The sequence below is a fragment of the Rhinatrema bivittatum genome, chromosome 3 (assembly GCF_901001135.1).
Source record: "Rhinatrema bivittatum chromosome 3, aRhiBiv1.1, whole genome shotgun sequence".
Lineage (NCBI taxonomy): Eukaryota > Metazoa > Chordata > Amphibia > Gymnophiona > Rhinatrematidae > Rhinatrema > Rhinatrema bivittatum.
In genome coordinates, this window is record NC_042617.1 from 140,764,811 (window position 1) to 140,790,361 (window position 25,551).

The 25,551-nt window shown below is 43.4% G+C and overlaps 1 protein-coding gene across 4 annotated transcripts in view; it reads left to right on the top strand.

Moving 5' to 3' along the window:
* The window catches only part of RALGAPA2 (Ral GTPase activating protein catalytic alpha subunit 2), a 1,327,630-nt gene that overhangs the window by 241,497 nt on the left and 1,060,582 nt on the right, over positions 1 to 25,551 (top strand). For all 4 annotated transcript variants that reach the window (XM_029593760.1, XM_029593759.1, XM_029593761.1 and 1 more), the window contains exons 9-10: positions 2,436 to 2,632; positions 3,431 to 3,661. In XM_029593760.1, coding sequence (XP_029449620.1) covers positions 2,436 to 2,632; positions 3,431 to 3,661 — 428 coding nt within the window. The remainder of the gene's footprint in view (positions 1 to 2,435; positions 2,633 to 3,430; positions 3,662 to 25,551) is intronic.

A 25,551-nucleotide genomic window follows, 5' to 3' on the forward strand; every position in this document is an offset into this window, starting at 1 on the left:
GGAATGTCATGGCGCCCGAAACTTCATTTGCACTTTAGAGACTAGGAACCAGTGACTTATCAGGTGTTCTCCATAGGTGGTAAAAGCGCCAAGAATTGTGATGCCTCCTTCTTGGATGTGAGAAGCACCGTTTTGTTTGCGTGATGGACCCGTAGCTTGGCTGGGTACAGCAGAGCAAAAGTGATCCCCCGCTTATGTAATTCGGTACAGGTGGGAGCCATAGCCTTGCGCTGCGCCGCCACTGTAGTCGAGAAATCATTGAAGAGTAGAATGCGCGAACCCTGATATTCCAAAGCAGATAACTTTCGATATTCCCGCATTATCTGGACTTTGTGTAGCCAGTTGAGAATTCTCGCCATGACAGGACGCGGTCTACTTCCGGATTCCCGTTGCGGGCCCAGCCTGTGCGCCCTCTCACAGCGCAGGTGCCCCACCAGGGCGGCAAGACCCAAGCGCTGAGGGAGCCATTCCTCCAAAAATTGATACAAGTCCTTGTCTAGGACCGCTTCGGGCAACCCCACAATTTTTAAATTATTGCGACGGTTTCGGTTCTCTTGATCTTCAAGGCGTTCGAGTATCACTGCCTGCTGAGTAGTCAGCGCTTGGACCTGCCTCTCCGTGGTCGCAAGTCGATCTTCTTGGTCACCCACACGCTGTTCCACTCCATCCAGTCGCCGCGCTTGCCCCTCCACAGCCGCCTTAACTTCATTCATGGCAGATTGCAATTTAAGCAGGCGGTCGTCCAGGGCTGCAGATACCCTCGTAGAGATCTGCAGCAGCGCGTCCTCAGACACAGAAGCCAGCTGTGTGGGTTGATCAGTCCCTGACGCCATCCTTTGCCTCTGGCTGCGGCGCTCCGTAACAAGTTGCGGTCGTCGTGGGCGCATACCACGCTCCCCCAACTTCAAAATCTTCTGTGGAGCGGACACAGTCCCCCGCTCCAGGCCCAGTACAGTCCACAGCAAAAATAAAGCGGCGCCCCAAAGAATATGGTGTTACTATAGAGCAGGTAATACTAGCACCTTGGAATGCTGTATGCACAATAATCAGTGCCCTCCTTACCTTAGATCAGGGTTTAGGAGAAATAGAAGGATCACGAACGTTTCGCTGCAGGCAGGAATCAGGTCAATAGAAAACTCACGCTGCTGGGCGCCATCTTGGCCATGCTGCCGCTGTCTCTTCACCTCGTATCGGGCCCGCTGCGTCCTGAAACCGGCGATTTTCAATAGGGAAGTGTCACAGATTATGCCCCTCCACAAAACAACCTCTCAGGGCACAGGGGTGAGGCCATATGAACAGCAGGTGTGGTAAACGGGGTCCCGTGGCGACCGCCATTTTGGCGCGATGGGAGGGCAGCCTTTCGCGGATATCTCCGCCGCCGGCACTGCTCCTTCAGCTGCAATCGCAAAACCGCCGATGACCGGGAGCTCTCAGCATCCTCCCCTAGTAAGCCCGATCAAAATCGCCGTGTTTTTCGGGGGTTAGAGGGGGAAAAACGGAGGTGGGGCCGCGGAGCTCAGTCACCCGGCTTCCCTGCTGATGACGTCATCACCGGAAGTCTGCTTAAGTTTTTTATTGTTGAAGCTCCTTTTTTGCAGACATGATTCATGGAGCATTTTTAACGGTTGTTCCATCTGGTTTTTGCCAGTGATGAAGTGGTAGTCTGGAAATTTGATTGGGTGCTACCCTTCGTTATTTAGTTCTGTTAGCATGGGCTTGGGTACAGGTCAATACTGAGTGACTGCAGGTGGCACTCTCGTTAGCAGCAGTGCCCAAAGTTCTAATTGTTCTTTGACTCCACCTGCTGGTAGGGATACACGATCCACTTTTCTGGACTGATCTGTGCTATTACAGGAACAAAAATTAGCAGGTAAGAACCAATTTTCATTTTATAAATAATAGAAGCTGATCTCTGTTGCAGGGAAGATATTCTGCCAAATAGGTAGGTTTTGTGTATTTATTTTTCTGAAGAGGCTAAAAATCTAAAAAAACAAATAAACCAGATTTGAATTCCTTAATGTCCGTAAGACAGTAACCTTGTTTTGTTGTGTGTTTTTTTTTAATGGTTTCTCTCATCTAGCATGAACTGATAGATTTTATTCAACTGATGGTTAAGTCCTGCTCATTTACTGATAGCCCCAGAGAGGTGGCCTGGAACTTTAGGGCCTGATTTATTAAGGGTTTTCTCCCATTCTGTGTCTATGGGAAGATTACTTAGTAAATGAGGTCCTTAGTGTGTTATGCGTTTCAGGTGATTTAAATTCATCGGTATAGAATTTGTCTAGTCCTAGTTCATCATTTTATATTATTGAAGAAACCAATAATTCAGTGTGTTCTGGAGAATTTTATTCATGCAAGAAGAGAATTACTTATTTTATTTTATAAAGAATACTTAGTTATGTTTTAAATATAATTTTCTCTTTTTTTTTTACTAGATATTCCTGACTTGAGACCAAAACCTGCATATGTTACTGCCCCTCGGAACAATGAATACTCATATAGCACTAAAATTCCTTATATGGCAGCACGTGTGATTTTTATTAAATGGCTTGTAACTTTCTTTTTGGAAAAGTATGTAACCACAGCTCAAAATGCTAAAAATGGAGCAGATGTTTTACCCAAAATCAATCAGGTAATATAAAATATTGGCTCATAAATACATCTTTGTGTATGAATTAGATCTTTTGCTTGCTCATGTCTAGTTTGATTTTTTTTTGTTCATTTTGCTTTTGGTAGTAGTTTTAGAGCGAGAATAGCTAATGAGGTTCATGTACTCTTTTTTTTTTTTTTTTTTTCCCCTTTTGACCAGGCAAGCTATTGCTAACAAAGGATTTTGGTAGAAATGTGTAATACTTTTTGAAAATAGAGCTCAAATTAACTGAGGACGTAATGAGTTCATAAGTTTTATAAGCCATCTTCACCATGTAATAATCAATAGTAAGTGAAAACAATAGGAATCGGATGATCACACGAAGCCCTTTATTATGTGCCCGACTCTGGCCGAGTTTCGCTCGTAGAGCTGCCTCAGGGGCAATTCAATCGGCAGGATATGAAAAAATGCCTGCTGGGCTGTTGTCACATGTCACACTGTAGCAAATATTAGTTCCTGCGGAACGTATCCAACATTATTCTGCTACGTGTGATCATCCGATTCCTATTGTTTTCACTCTAATACAGCCAACTGGATCGGTTTCCGATTTGTTTTTTGGGTCCACCTATAATCAATAGTAAAACACAAAGGGCATGTTAATGCATCAGATTTGACTCTGAAATATGCTAATTAGAAATCAAATTTACACAGATATTTTTATCACTTTATAGACCAAGTTCTGCGTGCATCTAGCAGTGCTATAGAAATGACAAGTAGTAAGTTTAATTTTTTTAGTATGTTATTGATACTAAGAAAGTAGTTTTTATTGGTTTTCTGTAGACCGTAACGGCTGGAAACACAGTTCAGGAGAAGAATCCAGAGTCCGAGACCAGTGCTCCACCGGAGCAGGAGAAAACCCATTCTAACAGTAGCACTCTTTCTGACAGAAGGCTTAGTAGCTCCAGTCTTTGTAGCATTGAGGAGGAACAAAGGACAGTATATGAGAGAGTGCAACGAATTCTCTTGTCCACTCGAGGTTACGTCAATTTTGTAAATGAAGTATTTCGTCAGGTTAGTAACGATTTAGCCTTTGAGTTTTCCTTTTTGAGATAAATATGTAATTTGAGTATGCAGGAAGAATAAAAATGTAATGTCTTTATACTTTGAGCAAGTTATAAAATTGTCTAGTTGACAAGTAAGCCCTAGGCTCCCTAGTGCATCTGAAATGTTTGTTATGGGAGGCAGGAGATAGGAATTTTGGCACATGAGGTTTGTGTGATTTTCTGTGCCATACATAATTACAAGTATAGCTACCTGAAATATAGAGTGGCATAAACAGTCGACATGGTATGTTGCCTCTCTACTTGAGTTTGAATGCAAAACCTTGAAAGTACCCTCTGTTCATTATCTTGAGATATGTGCCTTGATAACCATATATGAAAACTACTTTTACTTTATATTAGTATTAAGATTTTATTCTTTAACATCACTTCTCTAAATCAGGGCTTGCCAAACCTGCCCTGGAGGACCCCCTGCCAGTCAGGTTTTTAGGATATCCACATTGAATATGCATAAGATTTCCGTTCACATTAAGTAAAATACCTTGCTTCCACGTATGATATTTTTTTTGTTAATCTAAGATAAATGTGCATCCGATGCCTCTATAGCATGCAAATTTTATCTCATGAACATTCATTGTAGGTATCATAAAAACCTGACTGGCTGGGGTTTTCCCTAGGACAGATTTGGGAACCACTGCTCTAAATAATCCTTCCTCCTCCTAAAATAAGAATACTCCTGCATAATCACAAGTTGATGACATTGCGCCTGTCCCCTATCAGATGCTTTTTAGAGCTTTCTTCAAAGTGCTGGTAAAATACTTTTGAGCATATGCAGTTGTTCTTGCCCTGCTGCATCCCTGTAGCATGTTCTTGTTCATTTTTTTCTTTCTGCAGAAGCAAACTGTTTTCTAGAGACTAGCATATCCCCACTGATCTTAGTTTCTTAGATGATTTTCCTGATTTGTCCTGCTCTTCTTTTCAACAGCTTTATTCCAGAGGCTGTTTTTCTTTGTTAGATTTCTGGTATTTATTGATTGATTTATTGATTTATTTATTTAACAGTTTTATATACCGAAGTTCTGGTAACAATGTTACTAATCACTTCGGTTTACATTACAACAATGGATTGACAGTATATAGCATATTGTCTTACAATGAACAAGGAAAATAGAACTTGGAAAAATAAATAATAATAACTTACAATTTAAAAATCTTTTCTTTATTTTTCATTGAGTCCTTTCAGTGGGCCTGTCATTTTTATGTCAAGTGACCTTATGACAGACCATCTGGTCAAATTTATTGTTCTTCAGGTCATTTATTTATTCGATTTATATTCCGACCTACAGGCACTTCAAAAAGAATCACATTTAGGTACTGTAGGTATTTCCTTGTCCCTAGAGGCAGAGCTGTAGCCAGGCCATTTGGTACATATAGCCAAGTGAAAAATTACGCTCTCACCCTGAACACAACAAACACTATAAGCTGGGAGACTTAGTAAATGTAGGGGGCTTGGATTTTTATTTTGACCCAGCGGTTTTCTCCTGCTCAGTTAGAACCAGTACAGAGATCCTGGTGCCACAAGTCTTCATTCACAAATGCCAAGGATCTTTTTTCCCCTTATTTTATATCCCTTCCCAACTTTATTTGCTCCAGTTATTGCAGTATCAATCTTGAGTTGGGGGCATGCATCAGGGCTCCCTTCAAAACACTGCAATCATGAGCCCCAAATCCAACCACTAGGTAGCACCCCCCTCCTGGTCATGCTCCCTCTACACACAGTAAAATATTGTTTTCCTAGCATGTGGATAGACTGATTCAGGACCAATGAGTTATGCACCTCTACCAGCAGATGGAGACGGAGCAAACTGACATCACAGTATATATAGTCCTGCAATGATATCAGACTGCCAGTATTCTTTATCTTGGTAGATGGTGCATCTCCCTACTGGGGATTGCTTCAGATTTTAGGAGAATTTTAAAAAGAAAAAGCCCCGCTCTCCTACGGTGATAGCAAATGGTCCCTCTCCTAGTTGAGAATTCCTGAGGTGATTTCCGTAGTCCTTCAGCTGCAGGTGTCCCTGATAGGAATCCGGAGGCCAATGATGATGAGGCAGATCCTGACTCCCTGGAAGATGGAGAAATTCCTCTGGGATTAGAACCGTATAGAAGTATGTTGCGGTTCTTTCATAGAGATGAATTGCCGGCCCTGATTTCCTAGACATTGAAAATGCTGGGAGTTTCTGGAGCAGATTCCATGTCTGAGCCAAAGAAAAATCCCATTTTGGTGTCTTTCCATAAAGCCTCTTATTTTTTTCCAGTTATAGATTAATTGTTGAATGGGTCGCCCCGGAGGCAAATTTTAAAGGAATTAGACCTTGGAAGGCCTATACCCCCTGGATCTAGTGCGAGAGAATGTCTGTGTTTTCTGAAAATAGATGCTCTTATCTGTGTCATCTCTAAATGGAGAACTTTCCCTGTGGAGGGAGGAGCGGCCTTGAAAATGTGCATGATAGGAGAAGAGGCCATCCTTAAGCAAGCATTCGAGGCAGTGGCAAAGACTTTGTAGATAGCTTCCTGTTGTTCCCTGGTGGCTGGCCCTAGTTTGCTTTTCTCAGGAAGTTGATGGCATTAATGTCATTATTAAAAAAAATCATACTTTACGATAGTTATATATATGCAATTAAAACTGAGAAGCGATGAAAAGGACAAGATCTTTAACTTTTGCAAATAGTCTTTATTATGTAACTATGTCACCGGAACTTAATGGCACTTCCTATAGATTGAATTAATTCATACAACTTTCAAAGATGTATATATGTACCTCATTGTAAACCGTTGTGATGGTATATCACTTAACGACGGTATAGAAAAGATTTTAAATAAATAAATAAATTAGTGTCTTCAAGGGCAGTTATGCAACCTGCCGCCGCCTTTTTAGCAGATGCAGGCTGCAATTTGGTACATACCTCGGCCAGAGGAGCAGCTTCAGTAATAGCAGCCAGATGCCAGTTATGGCTGAGGAGTTGGTCAGCTGATGCGACCTCCAAAGGTAATCTTACAAAATTGCCTTTTAAAGGCTCGCTCTTGTTTGGGAGCCAGTTGGAGAAGCTGGTCAGTAAGTGGGGCACATCTCTGGTTCCTCGGTTGCCAGAGGATAAGAAGCAGTTAGAGCGACCCTTTGGTATTGGGGTTCATCTCAGAGGTTCCAAGCGTTTTCGTCCCTACAGAGGGACCACCTTTCAGAGGACTTGGCCTTTTGGCAGGTCTCAGTCCTTTTGTACCAGACAGCTCAGGTGTGGGGGGGGGGGGGGGGGGCTCGGATAGTGCGACCTCCCGACCTTCCCAGTGAAGGTTTGCCGACCCAGCCCCGGGAACAGAGGTGGGTCAGCAAACATAAGAAATCTGTGCTTCACTCGGATAGGAATATGGAGGTAAGCCTCAGACAGATCCAAGGAAGTCAGGAATTCCCACAATTGCATGGCCATTATCACTGAGCGCAGTGTTTCCATGCGAAAATGAGTCACCCCTAAATGACTGTTGACTCCTATGGGATGAAAGGAGCCCTCCTTCTTGGGCACAATGAAATAAATAGAACATCGACCCAATTTTTCTTGAGATGGCACTGGAATCACAGCCCTCAGACTGAGGAGCCTTGACAGTGTATACTCCACCGCCTGTCTGTTCTGCGAGGAGTGAACACATCATGAACACATCCAGAAGAACATTGCAAAATTCCAGCGCATATCCTTCTTTTATCACTTTCAGGACTTACTGATCCGATCTGATCTCGACCCACCTCTTCCTTGGATCTGTCTGAGGCTTACCTCCATATTCCTGAGTGGAGCACCAACATTTCCCATGTTTTGCGGTGTTGTAGTGCCATTATCAGTTTCGGGCGATGCCTTTTGTTCTAGCCAACTCTCCCAGAAATTTTTCCAAGATTATGTTGGTCACAGTGGCAGAATTGAGAAAAGACAGGATTCTAGTACACCTGTATTTAGACGACTGGTTGATTTGGGACAAGCATCTGGAAGAGAGCTGTCTGGTGACCTACAAGTTGATCTGCTTGTTACAGGAGCTCAGTTGGGTGGTGAACCTAGCCAAGAGTAGCATTTAGCCAGCTCTGTCATTGGAGTATCTGGGTGTGCAGTTCGACATGATGCAGGGCAAATTTTTTCTGCTAGAAGCTCGTATTCAAAACTTAATGTTTCAGGTGCGTCTGTTGGTGAGCACTATATGCCCGACAGTATGGTCCTATCTACAGGTACTCAGGTTGATGGCAGCAAGTCTGGAAGTGGTGCCATGGGGGAGGGTGCATATGCGTCCACTTCAGCGCTCCCTGCTGTCTTGGAACTCGCAGTCTCAGGGCTATTCGATTCAGCTTCACCTGCTGATGGAAATCTCCTTTCACCTCCAGTGATGGTTGTAAGTGGATCATCTGAGAAAGAGAGTTTCCCTAAGATTGCCAGACTGGGTAGTGCTCATGTTGGATGTGAGCCTCCAAGGTTGGGGAGTTCACTGTCTAGAACTAATGGCACAAGGGTGCTGGAATACAGAGGAGTCTCTTTGGAATATCAATCGGCTGAAGCCCAGGTGCTTCTATTGGCATGCTTGCAGTTCAGCAGCAAACGGCAGGGTCAAGCAGTCCGAATAATGTTGAACAACGCAACAATGGTGGCTTACATCAATTGGCAGGGAGGAACCAAGAGTCAGCGATGTAGAGTATGGAGGCAAGGAACACACTTGAGGCAGCTTTCATCGCAGGCAGGAAGAGAAGGGAAGGGCATTCTGATTGAGTCTGCCTGCTTCTAAAAGCACATGGTTTGAAACTGCTGTCTTGGAACTTTTTTCTCCTATGTGTTCGATGGCCTCTGTACATTTTTGCCAGATTAATCTTTGCTTTATGGGAGCTCTGGGAGCCATATGAAGACAATTGCCGATTGAAATCCATTCCTGGGTATTTAGAGTTCCCGCCTCCATGGAATACCAAGGGCAACGGCAAGCTATTTCACTTATTAATTTTTCTAAGTCCCCCAGGCTGACTTGCGCTATTTTTCTTCTGGTGATGAAATAATGATTATTGATGATTTGCTGCAGCTCCCTGGCATGTAGCCTCTGCTGTACAGTCAAATCATTGCCCATGCTTACGAATGTGGGGAACAAACTTGCTGAGAAATACTTTAAAAATTACTAAGAAGTACTTTTTTTTAAATATATTACAATTGCAAATCTGTTGAACGGTACGTACCTAGGCTATGACCAGCCGAAATAAGCATGGAGTTTATCATCTCGTCGCGAGATGTAGAGTATGGAGGCAAGGAAGACACTTGAGGCAGCTTTCATCGCAGGCAGGAAGAGAAGGGCTGAGCCCTCACGAGGCTCTTCCTTTTATTGTACATTCATACAAAGGCAGATGATGTGTCATTACATGATTGGCTACTTTCCCATAGCAACAGACGAGTCCCTACACTATTGGCTTTGGCTCAGGGGGTGTGCACGGATCATTTCATTGGCTGCTGAAATCTATACCTCCTGACTTTGTCCTGCCTCTGACTAGGGAACACCCAGCCCCTCCCCCAGGAATTCAGGGCTAAGCACAAGCCAGAGAAATACATTATGTCAGGTATCCTTTCCTAGGCAGAGAGGCTTAAGCACAAGTGATGCTTTTATTCAGGCAAAGGTCAGGGAGAAGGGAAGTTAGTGTTTAAACCCTGATGAAATGGCTTGCTGGCAAGCGCATATTTCCCACAAGCAGGGATTGCAAGAGATACACCAATTTATGGAATGGGCGGAAATGCATCTTCAGGTGATTTCGGCATCACACATTGTAGTAAGATAATGTAAGAGCAGACTTTCTCAGCAGGGAGAGTCTGGACCTAGGAGAATGGGTTTTGTTGGATGAGGCAATCTAGCAGCTAATGGATCGCTGGGGCCTTCCGTTTATAGACATGCTGACGACATCTCACAATGCGAAAGTTCCTCGATTCTTCGGTCGCTGGAGAGATCCAAAGTCCTTGTTTATCGATACTCTTGTGCAGGTCTGGCTGGAAGACAAGCTGCACAAGAGTATTCCTTTCCCCTATGGCTCATGTTGGGCAGAATAGTTCAAAGGATCGAAGGCCACAGGGAGATGGTGCTCCTGGTAGCACTGGATTAGCCCAGAAGACCATTGTATGCGGATCTGCGAAGACTCCTGGTAGAGACCCCTCTTCATCTTCCGCCACACAGGAATCTATTACATCTAGGGCATGTACTTCATGAAGATCCAACTCTGTTTTGTCTTACAGTATGGCCCTTGAAAGGGCTCGCTTGTTGAATGAATCTTCTGCAGTGATTTCCACCTTGCTCCGAGCTTGAAAGTTCTCCACTTCCTTAGCCTATGCGCGGGTTTGGTGTGTGTTTGAGGCTTGGTCTGAGGATCGAGGTGTTCTTCCTCGTTCAGTTAAGATCCTGCTCATTTTGGAATTTTTGCAGGATGGGCTAAAGGGTTGGCCCTTAATTCCTTGAAGGTACAGGTGGTGGCTCTTGCCTGTTTCAGGGGCCAGGTGAATGGTGAATCCTTATAGTCTCATCCTGATGTGACCCGTATCCTGAGGGGCGTGAAACATTTTCATCCTCCCTTGCAGTTACTGGTTCCCTCGTGGAACCTTAACCTGGGGTTCGATTTCTTGGTGGGCCCTATGTTTTGACTGCTGTATAGCCTTTCCTTGCGGTTATTGACCGTGAAAACAACGTTTCTGGTGGAGAGATGTTCTGCACGTTGAATTTCCAAGCTGCAGGACTTGTCTTACTGGAAGCTGTTCCTTCAGGTGACTCCAGGAGCGATTAAAGCTACATACTGTTCTTCATTCTTGCCTAAAGTGATCTCGGATTTTCATTTGAGTCAATCCCTTTCCTTGCCGTCCTTGGATAAGGAAAGAGCTGCGGAAGAATATCGCCTGTTGTGTCCCTTGGATGTCAAGAAACATTTGAGGTAACTGGAGGTCTCTAAACCTTTCCGAAAGATAGATTCTGTTTGTCCTTCATGGTGGAGGAAAACAGGGCGAACCATCTTCACAAGCTACAATAGATCGCTGGATTAAGGAGGTAGGCACGGCCGCATATGTGGATGCTGAAAAAACGTTGCCTACACAGGGCTGATTCCACAAGGGCTCAGGCAGTGTCATGAGCGGATGTTAGTTTCCCATCAACATTTGCTGAGCTGCATTATGGTCCTCCTTACAAACCTTTTCCAGGTATTTTCATCAGGATGTGCAGGCCCAGGAGTACGCAGCCTTTGCATGTTCAGTGTTGACTGGACCGTGAGCAGCCTCCCACCCTATTCAAGAGTAGCTTGGGTTCATCCCACTGGTCCTGAATCCATCTATCCACATGATAGGAAATGAGAAATGTACTACTTAGCTGATGATTTCCTTTTCCTTAAGGTGGATAGATGGGTTCAGCTTCCCAGTCTTGGCTGCCGGATGATTGTGTGATGGTGGTCCTGTGTGGCTACATGTTCCAGGGGATTACTGGTAAGTGTTCCTCCAGTCCCTAGACTAGTATGCATATGTTCTTGCCTGAGTTCAGTGTTTCTTGTAGGTTGAGTATAGAAATGATGGTCTGTTTTTAATCAAGTTTTGCTAGTCTGTCCACAGTTGCTTTTGAAGAGAATACTGGCAGGCTGATGTCACTGCAGGACTCTATATATACTGTGATGTCAGTTTTCTCCATCTGCAGGTAGAGGTACATAACCCACTGGTCCTGAATCCATCTATCCACCTTAAGGAAAAGGAAACTATTAGGTAAGTAGTAATTTCTCAATATATATCTATCTATCTATATATCTATATATTTACTTTTTTTTATATTCCGCTTTTTGGCACTTCAAAGTGGATTACATTCAGGTACTGTTAGTTTTTCCCTATCCTGAGAGGGGCTTAAAATCAGGGACAGTAACTTTTTAAACAGGTGTGCGGGTGCATGTGATCGAATTTGTCGGCCCCTACCCAGAGACACAGCCATTTTATAAGATATATGCATGTATGTGCGCTTGCTATAAAATACCCTGACTGGGTGCACATATGTACACAATTTTAAGTGGATGCGCGCCTATGTGCTTAAATGCGGCTTCTACTGCATAAGTGGGGGAATTTTAAAATGCGTGCAGATGCAATTACCAGTTTCCCAGTTGTTCCAGTTTGCCCAGGTAAGGAATAGAACTTCTAAACTCCACTAGTCTAATAGTCTCCCTTCTCCCTTGTTAGCCCCGACCCTTAAAATCCCGCTGACATGTTTAGTTTATTTTGTTTCACGACTTAATCCATCTGTAGCAGAAGTAAAGTTATGTGGCTGGGGACCCCCAGCGTGCACCTGTGCATGTAAGTATTTATGAACAAATTTCAAATTGAAATACAGGAATGCCCATGCTCCACCCATGTTCCGCCCCTTTTTCGAAACTTTTCATTTATTTGCAGTATAGCAATTACATGTGTACTTGGGCGGCTTTTAGAATTTGCTTGGTGTGCACCGGCCTAATTTGTGTGTATCTCCTGGTTTTGGCATGTGCCTGGCTTTTAAAATTCACCTGTAAGTTTGTACCTGAAGCAGCGGAGGGTAAAGAGACTTGCCAAGGTCACAAGGAGCGGCAGTGGGATTTGAACCCTGGTTTCCCCGGTTGAATGCATTTATAATACTAGATTTTATGTGAAAAAGGATATTCTGAGGTAAAAATATCAGAAAATGTATATTATATTTGCAGGCATTGCTGTGGTGCGAACCAGAGAACCCTGAAAAGATGTGTTAAAAAAAAAAAAAAAAAAAAGGCAGTTTGAACCCATATGATATTAGATCTGTGGCAATGCAATACAATTTAATAAACCTTTCATACCAAAATTGCACTAACTGCCAGCACGCAAACAGTAACGACTTACCTATGAAAAGGCAAGAATGCAAATATTACACCAGGCCCTAGAGCACAAGTTCAACTCCTATTAAGAAAACAGGGAGGGCGCAGAGAGGAGACACAAACCATCATCCTGCCGCTGTTGAGGAACCGGGGTGGAAGCCTGCCTACCCGCGGAGGTGCTCCAGCCGTGCTTGCCGACGCCGAGACGTGAGGGGCGGTCCCAGGGGCGGAACCCGGAAGTGCCCCATTTAACCGGGGCGCTCGAGTCTGCAATCTGAGGGCGCAGAGAGGAGACACAAACCATCATCCTGCCGCTGTTGAGGAACCGGGGTGGAAGCCTGCCTACCCGCGGAGGTGCTCCAGCCGTGCTTGCCGACGCCGAGACGTGAGGGGCGGTCCCAGGGGCGGAACCCGGAAGTGCCCCATTTAAACGGGGCGCCTAGCGGCGCGCAGCAGAGCCGGCACGCCGCTAAAGCCGTGCGCGCTCAAGGGGCGCGCGCAGTACCGGCTTTGCCCGGCTTCGCCCGGAATCGTCGAGAGTCGACCGGAATATCGAATGGTGGATTTCCAGGTACTGTTATATTATCTCTTTATAACTTTAATCTAGTCTCTGCTGACCACCTTGCTAGTAATTGGTTCCATCATATTTTAGAGGGAATCTGCTGTTGTTTCAAATTGACTTAGTATGCCTCCAAAGCGCAAGGGTAAAGTGCGGGTGTTTCCCACACCACCGTTGCCTTCCCCAATCCAGCAAGAAATTAGCAGATTCTTACTCTCTCCAGCTATAAATGAAAGAAAAGCTAAAGACTCTGATGAACCACTCATCCAGGGAGGGATGAGTGCGCTCCTAGACGAGGCGTCTTTAAGCCGTAATGTCGACAGGCCTCCTGCACAAAGACTGGCGGAAATAAGCTCCGAAGGAGCCTAAGCAGAGACTATCAGTGAAGGTGCTTCTAATATTCTGGGTGCTATTCCAAAAAGTGGAGAAAGGAGAGAGGTTTTGGAGATAACAAATCCCTTGAATGGGAATAAAGAATCTATAACTCAGATTAGTAGCCCTGGCTTACCCACCCGTCCGGCAGTGATAACACTCGAGGCACTTTGGGGAATGATGGAGGGTATGTGTGAAAATATAAAAGGGTTGGAAAAGAAAGTTGATACCTTAATAAATGTTTACCAGCAAGACACATTACACACACAGAAACAGATAAAGGATTTAACAGACAGGACTAAAGATTTAGAAAAACAGCAAAAGAAAAATCTAGAGTTTCATGCAGCAGTTGCTAAAGACAGAGAAGTAATTTCAAAGAGATTAGAGTCTTTAGAGAACAAGGCCAAGAAACATAATTTGAGATTCTTAAATTTTCCAAGGGTGATTGGGGAATTATCCCTGACCACCTTAAAAAATTTCCTAAGAGAAATTCTTGGCACTGAACACGGAGACAAAATAAATATAGTCAATTGCTATTTTATACCTAAAAAGAGTGATGAAAATGATAGATTAGAGCAGCCATTTCAGGGAGACCTTACAAATTTTCTCGAGTCAAGTGCTCAGATCATAGACTGGGGAACTCTCTTGGTTAATTTCTTTTCACAAAATGAGATAAATCAAATAATGAAGAATTACTTCCAAAAGAATCCTGTCCAATTTATGGAAAAGCCAATTAAGATATTTCCTGATCTTGCATACTCAACACAAATAAGGAGAAAAGCCTTCCTGGCCTTGTGCCAGGAGGCTATAGATTTGGCTTATACATTTACTTTAAGGTTTCCGTGCAAATGTGTACTAAGAAAGCAAAACGATGTATATATTTTTTTCCTACCTGAACAACTTAAAGAATTTCTACAACAGAAAAAAATCCCGGCATCATCCCCAATTACGAATTAGGGGAGAATAGGGAAATAGCAGTAATATGATGTTTTATTATACGGTATGTTATGTTATAAAAAACTCCCCATGTATTTCTTTACTAGCATATGCCCTTAATAATGATTAATGTTGAATGAAACGGAGTATGATTTCTTTTTCTTATGGTTTTTTTACTTACTTCAGATATCTGAAGAAAATAAGGAATTTCTGGATGTAATATAAATATATATTCAGTTCATGTATTTCTAATTGCAAATGTTTTTGATTTGTTTGTATTATTGAAAACGAGAAATAAAGAATTAAAAAAAAAAAAAAAAAGAAAAGAAAACAGAACAAGCCAGGCTGCGATAGATCCCTACACAGAAAATGCACACTATCAGAATACCTCCTTTTGTTCACACATGCATAATACAAATAGACCCTCACCAAATATTGAATAAAGAGACCTTAAAGTGTAAATACACATGCAGTAAAACCTGAACTGGAAACTGCAACAAGACAGACTCTATGCAGTGCAACTATGGAAAAACAGAAAAATCACCATGTTTCATGAAACATCGAACAATAAAATAAAAAAATATAAAACCATGCTAATAAAAATTATAAATATTTAAAAAATTGATTACTAGAACATACACTAATTAAAAACTCATATGAAATGTTTCCACATGGCAATAAAATACTTCAAAACAGCCGATACATCAGCTAGCACCCAATAATTAAAACTAAGGATAAAAAAAAATACCCCCTGCTGTGTCCATACCTGGAAAACTTTGATTTCCAGATATCCTTAAATTTTCATGGATTATCAGGTAGAGGGGAGAGGATTGTTGCATAAAAGCTTCCTTTTTGCTTTCACACATACTGTATCATACACACAGATGCTCAGTCATACATACAGATGCTTGTTTGCTCTCTCTGTGTCATAAATCATGCACACACTCCTATGCCTGCTCTCACACTCTCAATGGTATACAATAGCATGCTTGTTCGTGCTTTCATGCTCTACTGTAGTATATACACAATAGGGATGGGCATTTGGGAAAAACAAAATAGGAAATGAGATGAAATTTCCTATTTCGTTTTTTGTCATTTTCAAAATGGAACAGTATACATTTTGATGAAATTTTGTCCAAATTTTGTCTTATTTTAAAAATCAGGAAAAAATAGTGACATGGCTAGCCTAGGCCCAAAGCTGGGATCTTGCATAGGGAATAGGTTGAGACTCAAAGCAGGAGCTCTGGCCTATGCATAAGTGAGACATTGGCTCCTCTGCCTAGACCCAGGCCTGAAGCTTGGGCCTTGTCTAGGCATAGGCCGATGCCTGAGTGCGATGCCACCGTCTCGCCCTGGGTTCTCACCTGATGCTGGGCCCTCGGCCGAGACGTGAGCAAAGGCCTAGGCCCGGGAAATTTCCCACCCCCCACTTAACTTATCCATCAGGAATCCGATGCTGTGTCCAGATCAGAGGCCGGTTCCTGATGCCTGGAACCTATGCCTGGACCTGGCATAGGCCAGGTCCAGGGCCCAGGTCTGATGCCAGAGACAGGCTTGGAGGCCCAGTTCAGACACCTGGCCCGCTGCCCAATGCCGTAACTGCTGTTCAACAAAATGGCACCTTCCGCTGAGAAGGATGTGCCAAAGTTAATTTACTCTGGCATGTCACCAGTGGACGGTGTCATTTTAAGAAAGAAGATGAAGAAGAAAGAAGACGGCTGGGCCTCAGCCTTACTCTTGATCAAGGCCAGGTATTGGGATCTTACCTTGGGCCTGCCCCTAGGCCCTTGCCTAGGCCAAAGCCCAGGTGTTAGAAGCTGGCCTCCAGGCACGGCGCCATTGTCAGGCCTAGGCCTGGACTTTGGCCTTGGCCTTGCCCTTGCCCCTGGCTTTGCATAGGACCTAGACTAAGATCACATTGACCTACTGCGGCCTAGGCCTATGCAAGGTCGTTGTCAGATCCCCCTTGGACTGGGTAAGTGGGATCTCTGGAGATCCTGGGCCCAGCATTTGTTCGGGTGGGAGGGATGGGTAGTGGGGACAGGAGACCTCGGGAGGCCCCCCTTTTTTCCTGTTTTTTTAAAAAATGTTTTTCATTTTTTTTTATACGACATAAACAAATGAAATGATGCGTGGAGAAACCACACCAAAAATAAAATGAAAAATGAAACCACATTTTTACTTCTTCTGATCCCTAATAAACACATACATGCTTGCTCATGCGTTCTCTCTCTCGTGTTCAACTATGTACAGACTTGTACATTCTCTGACACACATGTTCATACGCTGACTCTCATGTGCTTAATCATACACGCACACTCGTATGCGCTGATTTGCAGTCTCACATGCTGAATCATACACACTTACAAATATTCATACACTTTTTCATGCTCATTCATACACACAATGTTCATGCTCACATTTTGTTTCCCCCTCTGGAAGCACATGAGCAGCAACGGCCTCTTCCTTCAGCTTTCAGGGCCCACCAGAGTCTTCCTTTCTTCTAGCCTTCAGGGGTGTTGCTTCTCACTATAGGGAGCAGGCCTGGAGCGTGCTGAGGTAGGCAGAGCTACTCTTCACTGTTAGGTAAGGGTAGGCAGAGCTACTCTTCACTGTTAGGTGAGGGTTGCAGGCATGGGGAAAGGAGGAGATCAATGCTTCTTGCAGTTCTAAGGTCCACACTGTTCCTCTCTGCTGGGACAGGGGAAGGAGGCTGATGTTTCTTGCAGCCCCATAAGTTGTGCTGATTCCCACTGCTAGAGCAGAAGAGGGAATAGTAGACATGCTTTTTGCGGCACCATGTTCTGCACTGCTCCTCTCTGCTGGGGCAGGGAGATGGAAGAGGCAGTTGATGTTTCTTGCAGCCTGTGGGCTGTGCTGGTCCTCCCTTCTGGGGTGGAGGAGGAGGTGGAGGCAGTGGTTGATGCTTCTTTTGTGACAGTGCCCCTGTTGGATCAACCTATGAACAATAGGTTAGCTACTGCTCTGCCCAGAGGACTCACAATCTTTGTTTGTACCTGAGGCAATGAAGAGTTGTGACTTGCCTAAGATCACAGAGTGGCAGCAGGATTTCAGCCCTGTTTTTCCTAGTTTGGAGCCCACTGCTCTAACCACAAGGCTGCTCCTCCACTCCATCTTGTACTGAGCCAAAATACCTTCGTTTGATTTCTTTGCATTGATTTTTCGTGACATGTCTGAAAAGAAGGCTAGCAACTTTGAATTTTGTTCTAAGTGCAGACAAAAGATATTCATTTTAGATTATCACTAGGTTAGCTTTAAATGTTGGAAAAAGAGCATGATTCTAAACTTCATAGCATTTGCCTCATATTGCCAAAGGCAGGCAAGCACTGCAAGATTAGTGTTGAGGCCTACCTTGCAGACTTCAGAAAGACCTGGGTCAAATGAAAAGACATTGGATGTGAAAGAAGAGGACTCCAGAGCCGCATCATCTGCTGGTGGAATGACAGATTTATAAGACGCATCCAGGATTGGATGCTTCAGGTTAACCAGAAGGGCCCCAGATAAACTGATGTTAACATCAGCTTATTGGTGCCAACTGGCCCAGAGGGTCCTAGAAGTTGACATTCAGCACTGAAAGACAGTCAAAGGGCTGACTCTCACCTAGACTTCATCACTAACTTTTGTTTGAGTAAGTCTAAAGAGTCCTGCGTTCGACATATAAGTTGGAGAGGTTGGTTTCAGAAGACAGATACTCACCCAGCCTTCCCTTGGAGTCTTCACATCCGTAGGAAATGAATAGTTCCCCACTTGAAGACTTTGTGCAGATTTTATGCAGTTGATGACAAAAGCTATCCTCATTGATTTTGAAGGTTGAAGGCGAGCAAAAAGCCCTGATGTTTGTTCTTCTCAAGTACCTGGATGCCCTTAGGTAGCTGGTGGCATTACCTTTCCACCCTTCCTGCCAGAATGTATATAGAAAGATGATGGAAAATGCACATCATATTGTTGATTGGAAAGAAGGCAGACACCAAGTACCATGGCCAGGCACCTGAGGGATTGACCAGTTCCAGTTACTATATTTATTTATTTATTTTATTTATTTAAAACTTTTATATACCGACGTTAGTGTACAACATCACACCGGTTCACATTAGAACTGATAGGAGGAAAATACAATGAACAGGGATAGGGGGTAGGGTTACAATAATGCAAAAACTAGATAAGGAAAGAAGGAAGAGCAAACAACCTAACCAACAGAAAATAAATAAAGTATAAAACATGAGGATGAAAAAAAAACTAAAGTATTTACATATTTACAGTATCACGCAGCATTGGAGGCAGTGGGAAAAGAGGGTAAAGTCAGAAGGTATGGTGGAGCTCTAGTCAGGGAAGGCTTGTCTAAAAAGCCAGGTCTTCAAGTTCTTTGTAAAATTAGATGTGCAGGGTTTGAGACGAAGAGGAGCAGGGAGGGAGTTCCAATGCTTGGGGCCAGCAATAGAAAATGCACGAGCTCTAGTGGAGGTGAGATGAGCCTTTTTGATTGAGGGTACTAGGAGGGTTCCTTTGTTGATGGACCTTATGAGACGGTCCGAGTGTGTGAGGTGGAGAGGATCATCAAGCCAGTCAGAGTTGTGGCAGTAGATGGATTTATGGATTATAGTTAGTTTTAAACAGGATGCGGGAGGGGATGGGGAGCCAGTGGAGGCCTTTGAGTATAGGGGTAATGTGGGTGGATTTTCAAGTGTTGGTGATGACCCTAGCTACAGAGTTCTGAAGCATTTGTAAGGGTTTTATAGTGGAGTAGGGGAGTAGGGGAGCCCAAGTAAAAGGGAGTTACAGTAATCGAGTTTGGATGAGAGGGTGGTCTGGATGACTGTCCGTAAATCCTGTTGGTGGAGGAGGGGTCTGAGTTTCTTTAGAATGTTGAGTTTATAGAAACCCTCCTTGAGAATAGAGTTAATGTGTTTTTTAAGGTTCAGGTGCTGGTCAAGAAGGACTCCCAGGTCTCTTACAGAATGTTGAGAGGGTAAGGCCTTGAAGGAAGGGTCATTTGATATCGAGGGTTTGGGGGACTGGTGTTGGGTTATGAGGAGAAGTTCTGTTTTGTTCGTGTTTAAGGCTAGGTGGATTTCGGTGAGGTAGTTGTTTATGGTGGTGAGGCATTTCTCCCAGTGCTTCAGGGCATCAGATAAGGAGTCATGAATGGGGATGACAATTTGAACATCATCGGCATAAAGGTAGAATTTAAGGCCGAGGTTGGTAAGTAATTGACAGAGTGGTGTAAGGTATATATTGAATAATGTAGAGGAGAGGGAGGAACCTTGTGGGACACCTTGGAGCAGGGAGTAAAGGGCGGAATTTGTGTTTCCTATTTTGACGGCGAACTTTCTGTTGGATAAATATGATCAGAACCATTGAAGGGCTAATCCAGAGATGCCTATTTCGATCAGCCGGTTTAGGAAGAGTGAGTGGTTGATCGTATCAAAGGCTGCGGATATATCGAGAAACGCCAGCAGGTAGCAGTTGCCCTGATCCAAGCCCTCTGATAAGATGGTCGGAGAGGGTGAGTAGGAGAGTTTCTGTGTTGCGGTGCTTGCGAAAGCCGAATTGGGTCGTATGCAGGATATTATGGTTCTCCAGGTACTCTGTCAGCTGGGAGTTAACTAACCTTTCCATTATTTTGGAGATAAAAGGAAGATTTGAAATGGGGTGAAAATTGGCTGGGTCTTTGGGGGTCTAGGGTGGGTTTTTTAAGTAGGGGTTTAACAATAGCTTGTTTGAGGGTGTCTGGGACGGTGCCTGAGGAGAGGGAGGAATTGATGATGTCTGCAATGGGTTTGGCAATTGTGTTCGGGATAGTTAGGAGTGCTTTTGTGGGGATGGTGTCGGAGGGGTGACAGGCAGGCTTAATTTTTTTAAGTATAGTTTCAACTTCGTTGGTTGATGTTAGCTCCAGGGTGTCGAGGGTCGGGACAGTGGGAACTGAATTAGAGGGGGGCGGAAGTGTGTGTAGAGGGGAGGATGTTGTTGGAATCCGCTAAGAATGTTAGCGATTTTAGTCTGAAAGTACTGGGCAATTTCTTTGCATCTGGTGGCTGCTTCGCTGTCGGGAATGAGAGGATGGGTAGGTTTAGTGAGGTCAGCAACATATGCGAACAGGGCTTTTGGGTTGTATGTGTACTCATGAATTTTGGTAGCATAAAAATCACGCTTGGTCTTAAGAGTGGAAGTTCTGTAAAGATGAAGGGCTGTTTTGTATCTAGCGGCGTGTTGATGTGTGGGTTCTTTACGCCAGATTCTTTCTAGCTGCCTAAGCTTGTTTTTTAGAGATTTAAGGTCTGTTGTATACCATGGTTGGCGGTTTTTTGAGGAATGGGGCAGCTCACGTCTAGATATAGGGCATAGTTTATTGGCAATTTAAAGTGTAAGGTTATTCCAAGAAGCCAGCGCGGCTTCGGGGTTAGAGCAAATTAGTTCAGGGATGGCATTGGTGATTGCTGAGGAGAGTTCTTCATGGGTGCAGGGTTTTCTGAAAATAATGGTGGAGTTTTGTGCAGGTTTGGAGAAGGGAGGGGAAAATAAGGTTAGGACTGTTTCGATGAAGGAATGGTCCAACCAGAGTACTGGCGAGCATTTAGGGGTGTGGACAGGAAGAAAGCGTTGGTTTATGAAAATGAGGTCTAAGGAATGACCAGCTTGGTGAGTAGGTGAGGTAATGATCTGTGTGAGGCCTATTGCTTGGAGGGAAGTGAGGAAGGTTTCGCAGGAAGAAGAGAGTGGGATGGAATCAATGTGGAGATTGAAGTCTCCTAGAATAATGGCTGGGACTTCTATGTTGATGTTGTCTGAGATGTATTCGATTAGGGGGGAGGGGTCGCGCTCGATGGAGCCTGGAGGGGCGTATATGAGACAGATTTGCAGCATAGGAGATCTGAAAAGGCCAATTTCCAGTTTGGGGGGGGGGGGGGTGGCGATGTGAGCTAGCTTGAGGTTGAGGTGTTTTTTAAAGGCGCGGAGGAGGCCACCTCCTCATTTTTTGGGTCTCGGTATGGAGCAGATCTCGTAAGTGAGTGTAGGTAGTTGGTTCAGGAGAACAGTGTCAGTTTCCTTGAGCCATGTCTCTGTAATGGCGCATATGTCGGGTTTGCAATCAGTGAGGAGGTCGTCAAGGATAGGAATTTTCTTGGAGAGGGATTGGCCATTGAAAAGGATGATAGAAAGGGTAGTGAGTCCTAGTATTTGAGTGAGGGGAGTGGTGAGGATGGGGAGAAGGGATTTAGGGGGGGAAGGTGGTTTGTAGGGTTGTCTGTATAGTGATCTGTTGTGGGGGAAGTGGATGCGTGGGATGGGGTAGGCAGCCATTATGGTGAGAGAAAGGAGAGCAGATGAGAGGGAAGGAGTTGTAGCAGGGAAGGGTTGAGAGGTAGCGGTCAGACAACAATTAGGTATTGTGTAAAAAGTCAGTTTCTTATAATGGAAGTCTGTGAAGGTTACTGCTATCTCTCAGGTTTGTCACGCTGGGGGAAGCGTGGGTGATGTGAGTCAGGTCCGGCAGGTGAGTGGGTGCGCGCTAAGGGGCGCGCCACGTCTTGGGTCCGGTCTTACTTTAAGGGGCTGTAAAAGCCCACCCTTGCTGATGCAGCTTCCAGTGAAGGGGGAGGTGCAGCTCCGGTGAGTCGCACGGCCTGCTCCAGACCCCGATGGGTCTCGCGCCGATTGCGGGAGCACGGGCCGGGGAGAGGGCGAGATGAGGCAGCGGTCGGGCAGCAAAGAGCTGCCCGACCACTGTGGTAGTTGACTCTGCCTTGAAAAGGGCCAAGAAGCCTAAGGTGCATGCCTCAGTTTCTCAGGATGTGGGTCTCAGATCTTGGACCATTTTACAGAAAACATTATTAGAATGCTATACTGCAGTCCCGCATAGCAACCTACCAAACATTATTTGCATACCATTTGGGAAAGGGCAGAGAAATTCACATAACTCTTCCCAGAAGGGAGTCTATAACTTTTCTTCACTTATGGATGAGTGCACTGAGAGTTTGTCCTCTGAGGATGTGCAGGAAAGACTTACAGGTATATTATTTATGACATGAATCTCTTCAGAGAAGATCAAACAAAGAGTGGAGCAGGCATATCAAGACCCAGAATACTTCAGAGCTTCAGGTCTAGCAATGTGAAGGCAGAAGCTCTAAGACCTATACTGCTAGCTTGTCTAAACCAAGCAATGGTTTTTGACTCAGTCCAGAGATTATAGCCAGTATTCTAGTCTTCATTCTGGAAGACCTCTGGGTGGTAAGCTTTTTTTTGCAATTTATTTACCCATTGTAACCTCTGGTTGTTTCGAATAGTAAAAGAGGACTATTACTGACATCTATTGTAATCCACTTTGAAGTGCCTGAAAAGTGGAATATAAATCAAATAAATATTTTCCAAACACCCTTTTAGAGGAGCAGTGATGCTTGATGAGAACCAGGTCCTGCTCAGGTTGGAAGTGCTTACCCTCTTGCATTCCAAACGAGAAACCATGTGAATTTTATTACAGGTTCATACTGGTATCGTTTCCCCCCCCCCCCCCCCCCCCCAAGCTAGAGATTCCTTTCTAATCTTGAGGATTAACAAATATCATAATAGAAATGTTCAAAATGGTTATCCTAGGCACTGTAATCCCCCTGCTAAACAGTGGATGCTGGCTATGCTGTTTTGATTTGAAGGACGCCTACTCTCAGATTAGAGGTACATCCAAATCACAGGAACTATCTCTGATTTGTAGTAGGAAACACCACTTGCATTCTGCCTTTTGACTTATCAGTAACATATGTAGTCACTAAATATTAACAATAATTACTGTATTCTTATGCATTTATTTATTTTTATTTATTTGACAGATTTTCTATACTGTCGTTTAGTAGTACCATCACAGTACCATTACAAATCGAGCAATAAAGAATATAAAATACAAATTTTCTAATTAAAAATTAATAATAAAATACTAAAATATCAAGTAAGTGCTTAAATTAATGCAATATTAATATAAAAGATACTAAAAGCATAAAATCGAAGAAATACAGAATCTGCTCTGAGAATCTCCTTTTGTATGTTTAAATGCCTGTGTGTATAGCCAAGTTTTCAGATCCTCTTTGAATTGTCTGTAATCATGTTACAATCTAAGGTCCAATGACATGCATTCCAAATTTTAGGTCCTGCGAGTGAAGTTGTCCTGTCTGTGACCTGTGTGAGATGTGCTGATTTTACCGATGGAATTGGTAATAGGCTTTTATTCGCTGAGCATAAATTCCTTTGGGGTGTATGGAGGCGAATTGTCGTATTAAACCAATCTGCGTGTTCATCATATATTAATTTGTGTAGTGTACTGAGAACTTTGTAATGTATACGGTATTCAACTGGGAGCCATTGTAATTCAGCATTGGTGTGATATGGTCCTTTTTCTGCTGCCAGTTAATACTCTTGCTGCATTCTGTAAAATTTGTAGTGGCCTAATGGTGGAAGCTGGGAGACCAAGTAGAAGCAAGTTACAGTAGTCGGTACTGGCAGAAATTAAGGATTATAGGATGGTTCTGAAGTCATTATGACTTAATACTGGTTTAAGGTGTTTTAGTATCATTAGTTTTTCATAGCTTTCCCTTACTTTGTGTGATGTGTTTTAAACTAAACTCAGTATCGATAATGACGCCAAGGTCACGTACATTATAAGCTAATTTAACTGTTAGGTTGTCATTAATCACAATCGACGTTTGAATAATCTGTGATGACTTTCTAAGTAAATAAATTCTGTTCTATCAATGTTAATTAATGTCAAAATATGACTCTTCCGGAAAGCATTCCCTCCAGATAAATAATTTCTGCCATTGGCTACCCATTCCCTCCAGAAAAATAATTTTGGCTACCCGCTCTCCCGGCCCTGCCAGTTCCCCTCTCGAACACTGTACATAGTAAGTTAAATCAGAACATGTTTTTGTTAAAAAGTTATTTTACATATTTCTGTTAGTTATTTTGTAAAGCAAGTTATATGTACTTAGTTAATCTGTTACACTGTATCATGTCATTATAAGGCTGGCCTTAGACATCATGTTGTATGTAAACCGATGTGATATGTCAAATCGAATGTCGGTATAGAAAAATAAATAAATCAAATAAATAATTACTAGTTCCATTTGTGTTAAAAGCTGATTAATTATTTTTAAATACATAGCTGCTAGATGGACTGAATCAAATCACGGTGAACCTAGAAGATGTGGTAGGCCTGATTGACAAACTGAAGAGTAGTAAATCACCTGGACCGGATGGTATACACCCCAGAGTTCTGAAGGAACTAAAAAATGAAATTTCAGACCTATTAGTAAAAATTTGTAACTTATCATTAAAATCATCCATTGTACCTGAAGACTGGAGGATAGCAAATGTAACCCCAATATTTAAAAAAGGGCTCCAGGGGCGATCCGGGAAACTACAGACCGGTTAGCCTGACTTCAGTACCGGGAAAAATAGTGGAAAGTGTTCTAAACATCAAAATCACAGAACATATAGAAAGACATGGTTTAATGGAACAAAGTCAGCATGGCTTTACCCAGGGCAAGTCTTGCCTCACAAATCTGCTTCACTTTTTTGAAGGAGTTAATAAACATGTGGATAAAGGTGAACCGGTAGATATAGTATACTTGGATTTTCAGAAGGCGTTTGACAAAGTTCCTCATGAGAGGCTTCTAGGAAAAGTAAAAAGTCATGGGATAGGTGGCGATGTCCTTTCGTGGATTGCAAACTGGCTAAAAGACAGGAAACAGAGTAGGATTAAATGGGCAATTTTCTCAGTGGAAGGGAGTGGACAGTGGAGTGCCTCAGGGATCTGTATTGGGACCCTTACTGTTCAATATATTTATAAATGATCTGGAAAGAAATACGACGAGTGAGATAATCAAATTTGCAGATGACACAAAATTGTTCAGAGTAGTTAAATCACAAGCAGATTGTGATAAATTGCAGGAAGACCTTGTGAGACTGGAAAATTGGGCATCCAAATGGCAGATGAAATTTAATGTGGATAAGTGCAAGATGATGCATATAGGGAAAAATAACCCATGCTATAATTACACAATGTTGGGTTCCATATTAGGTGCTACAACCCAAGAAAGAGATCTAGGTGTCATAGTGGATAACACATTGAAATCGTCGG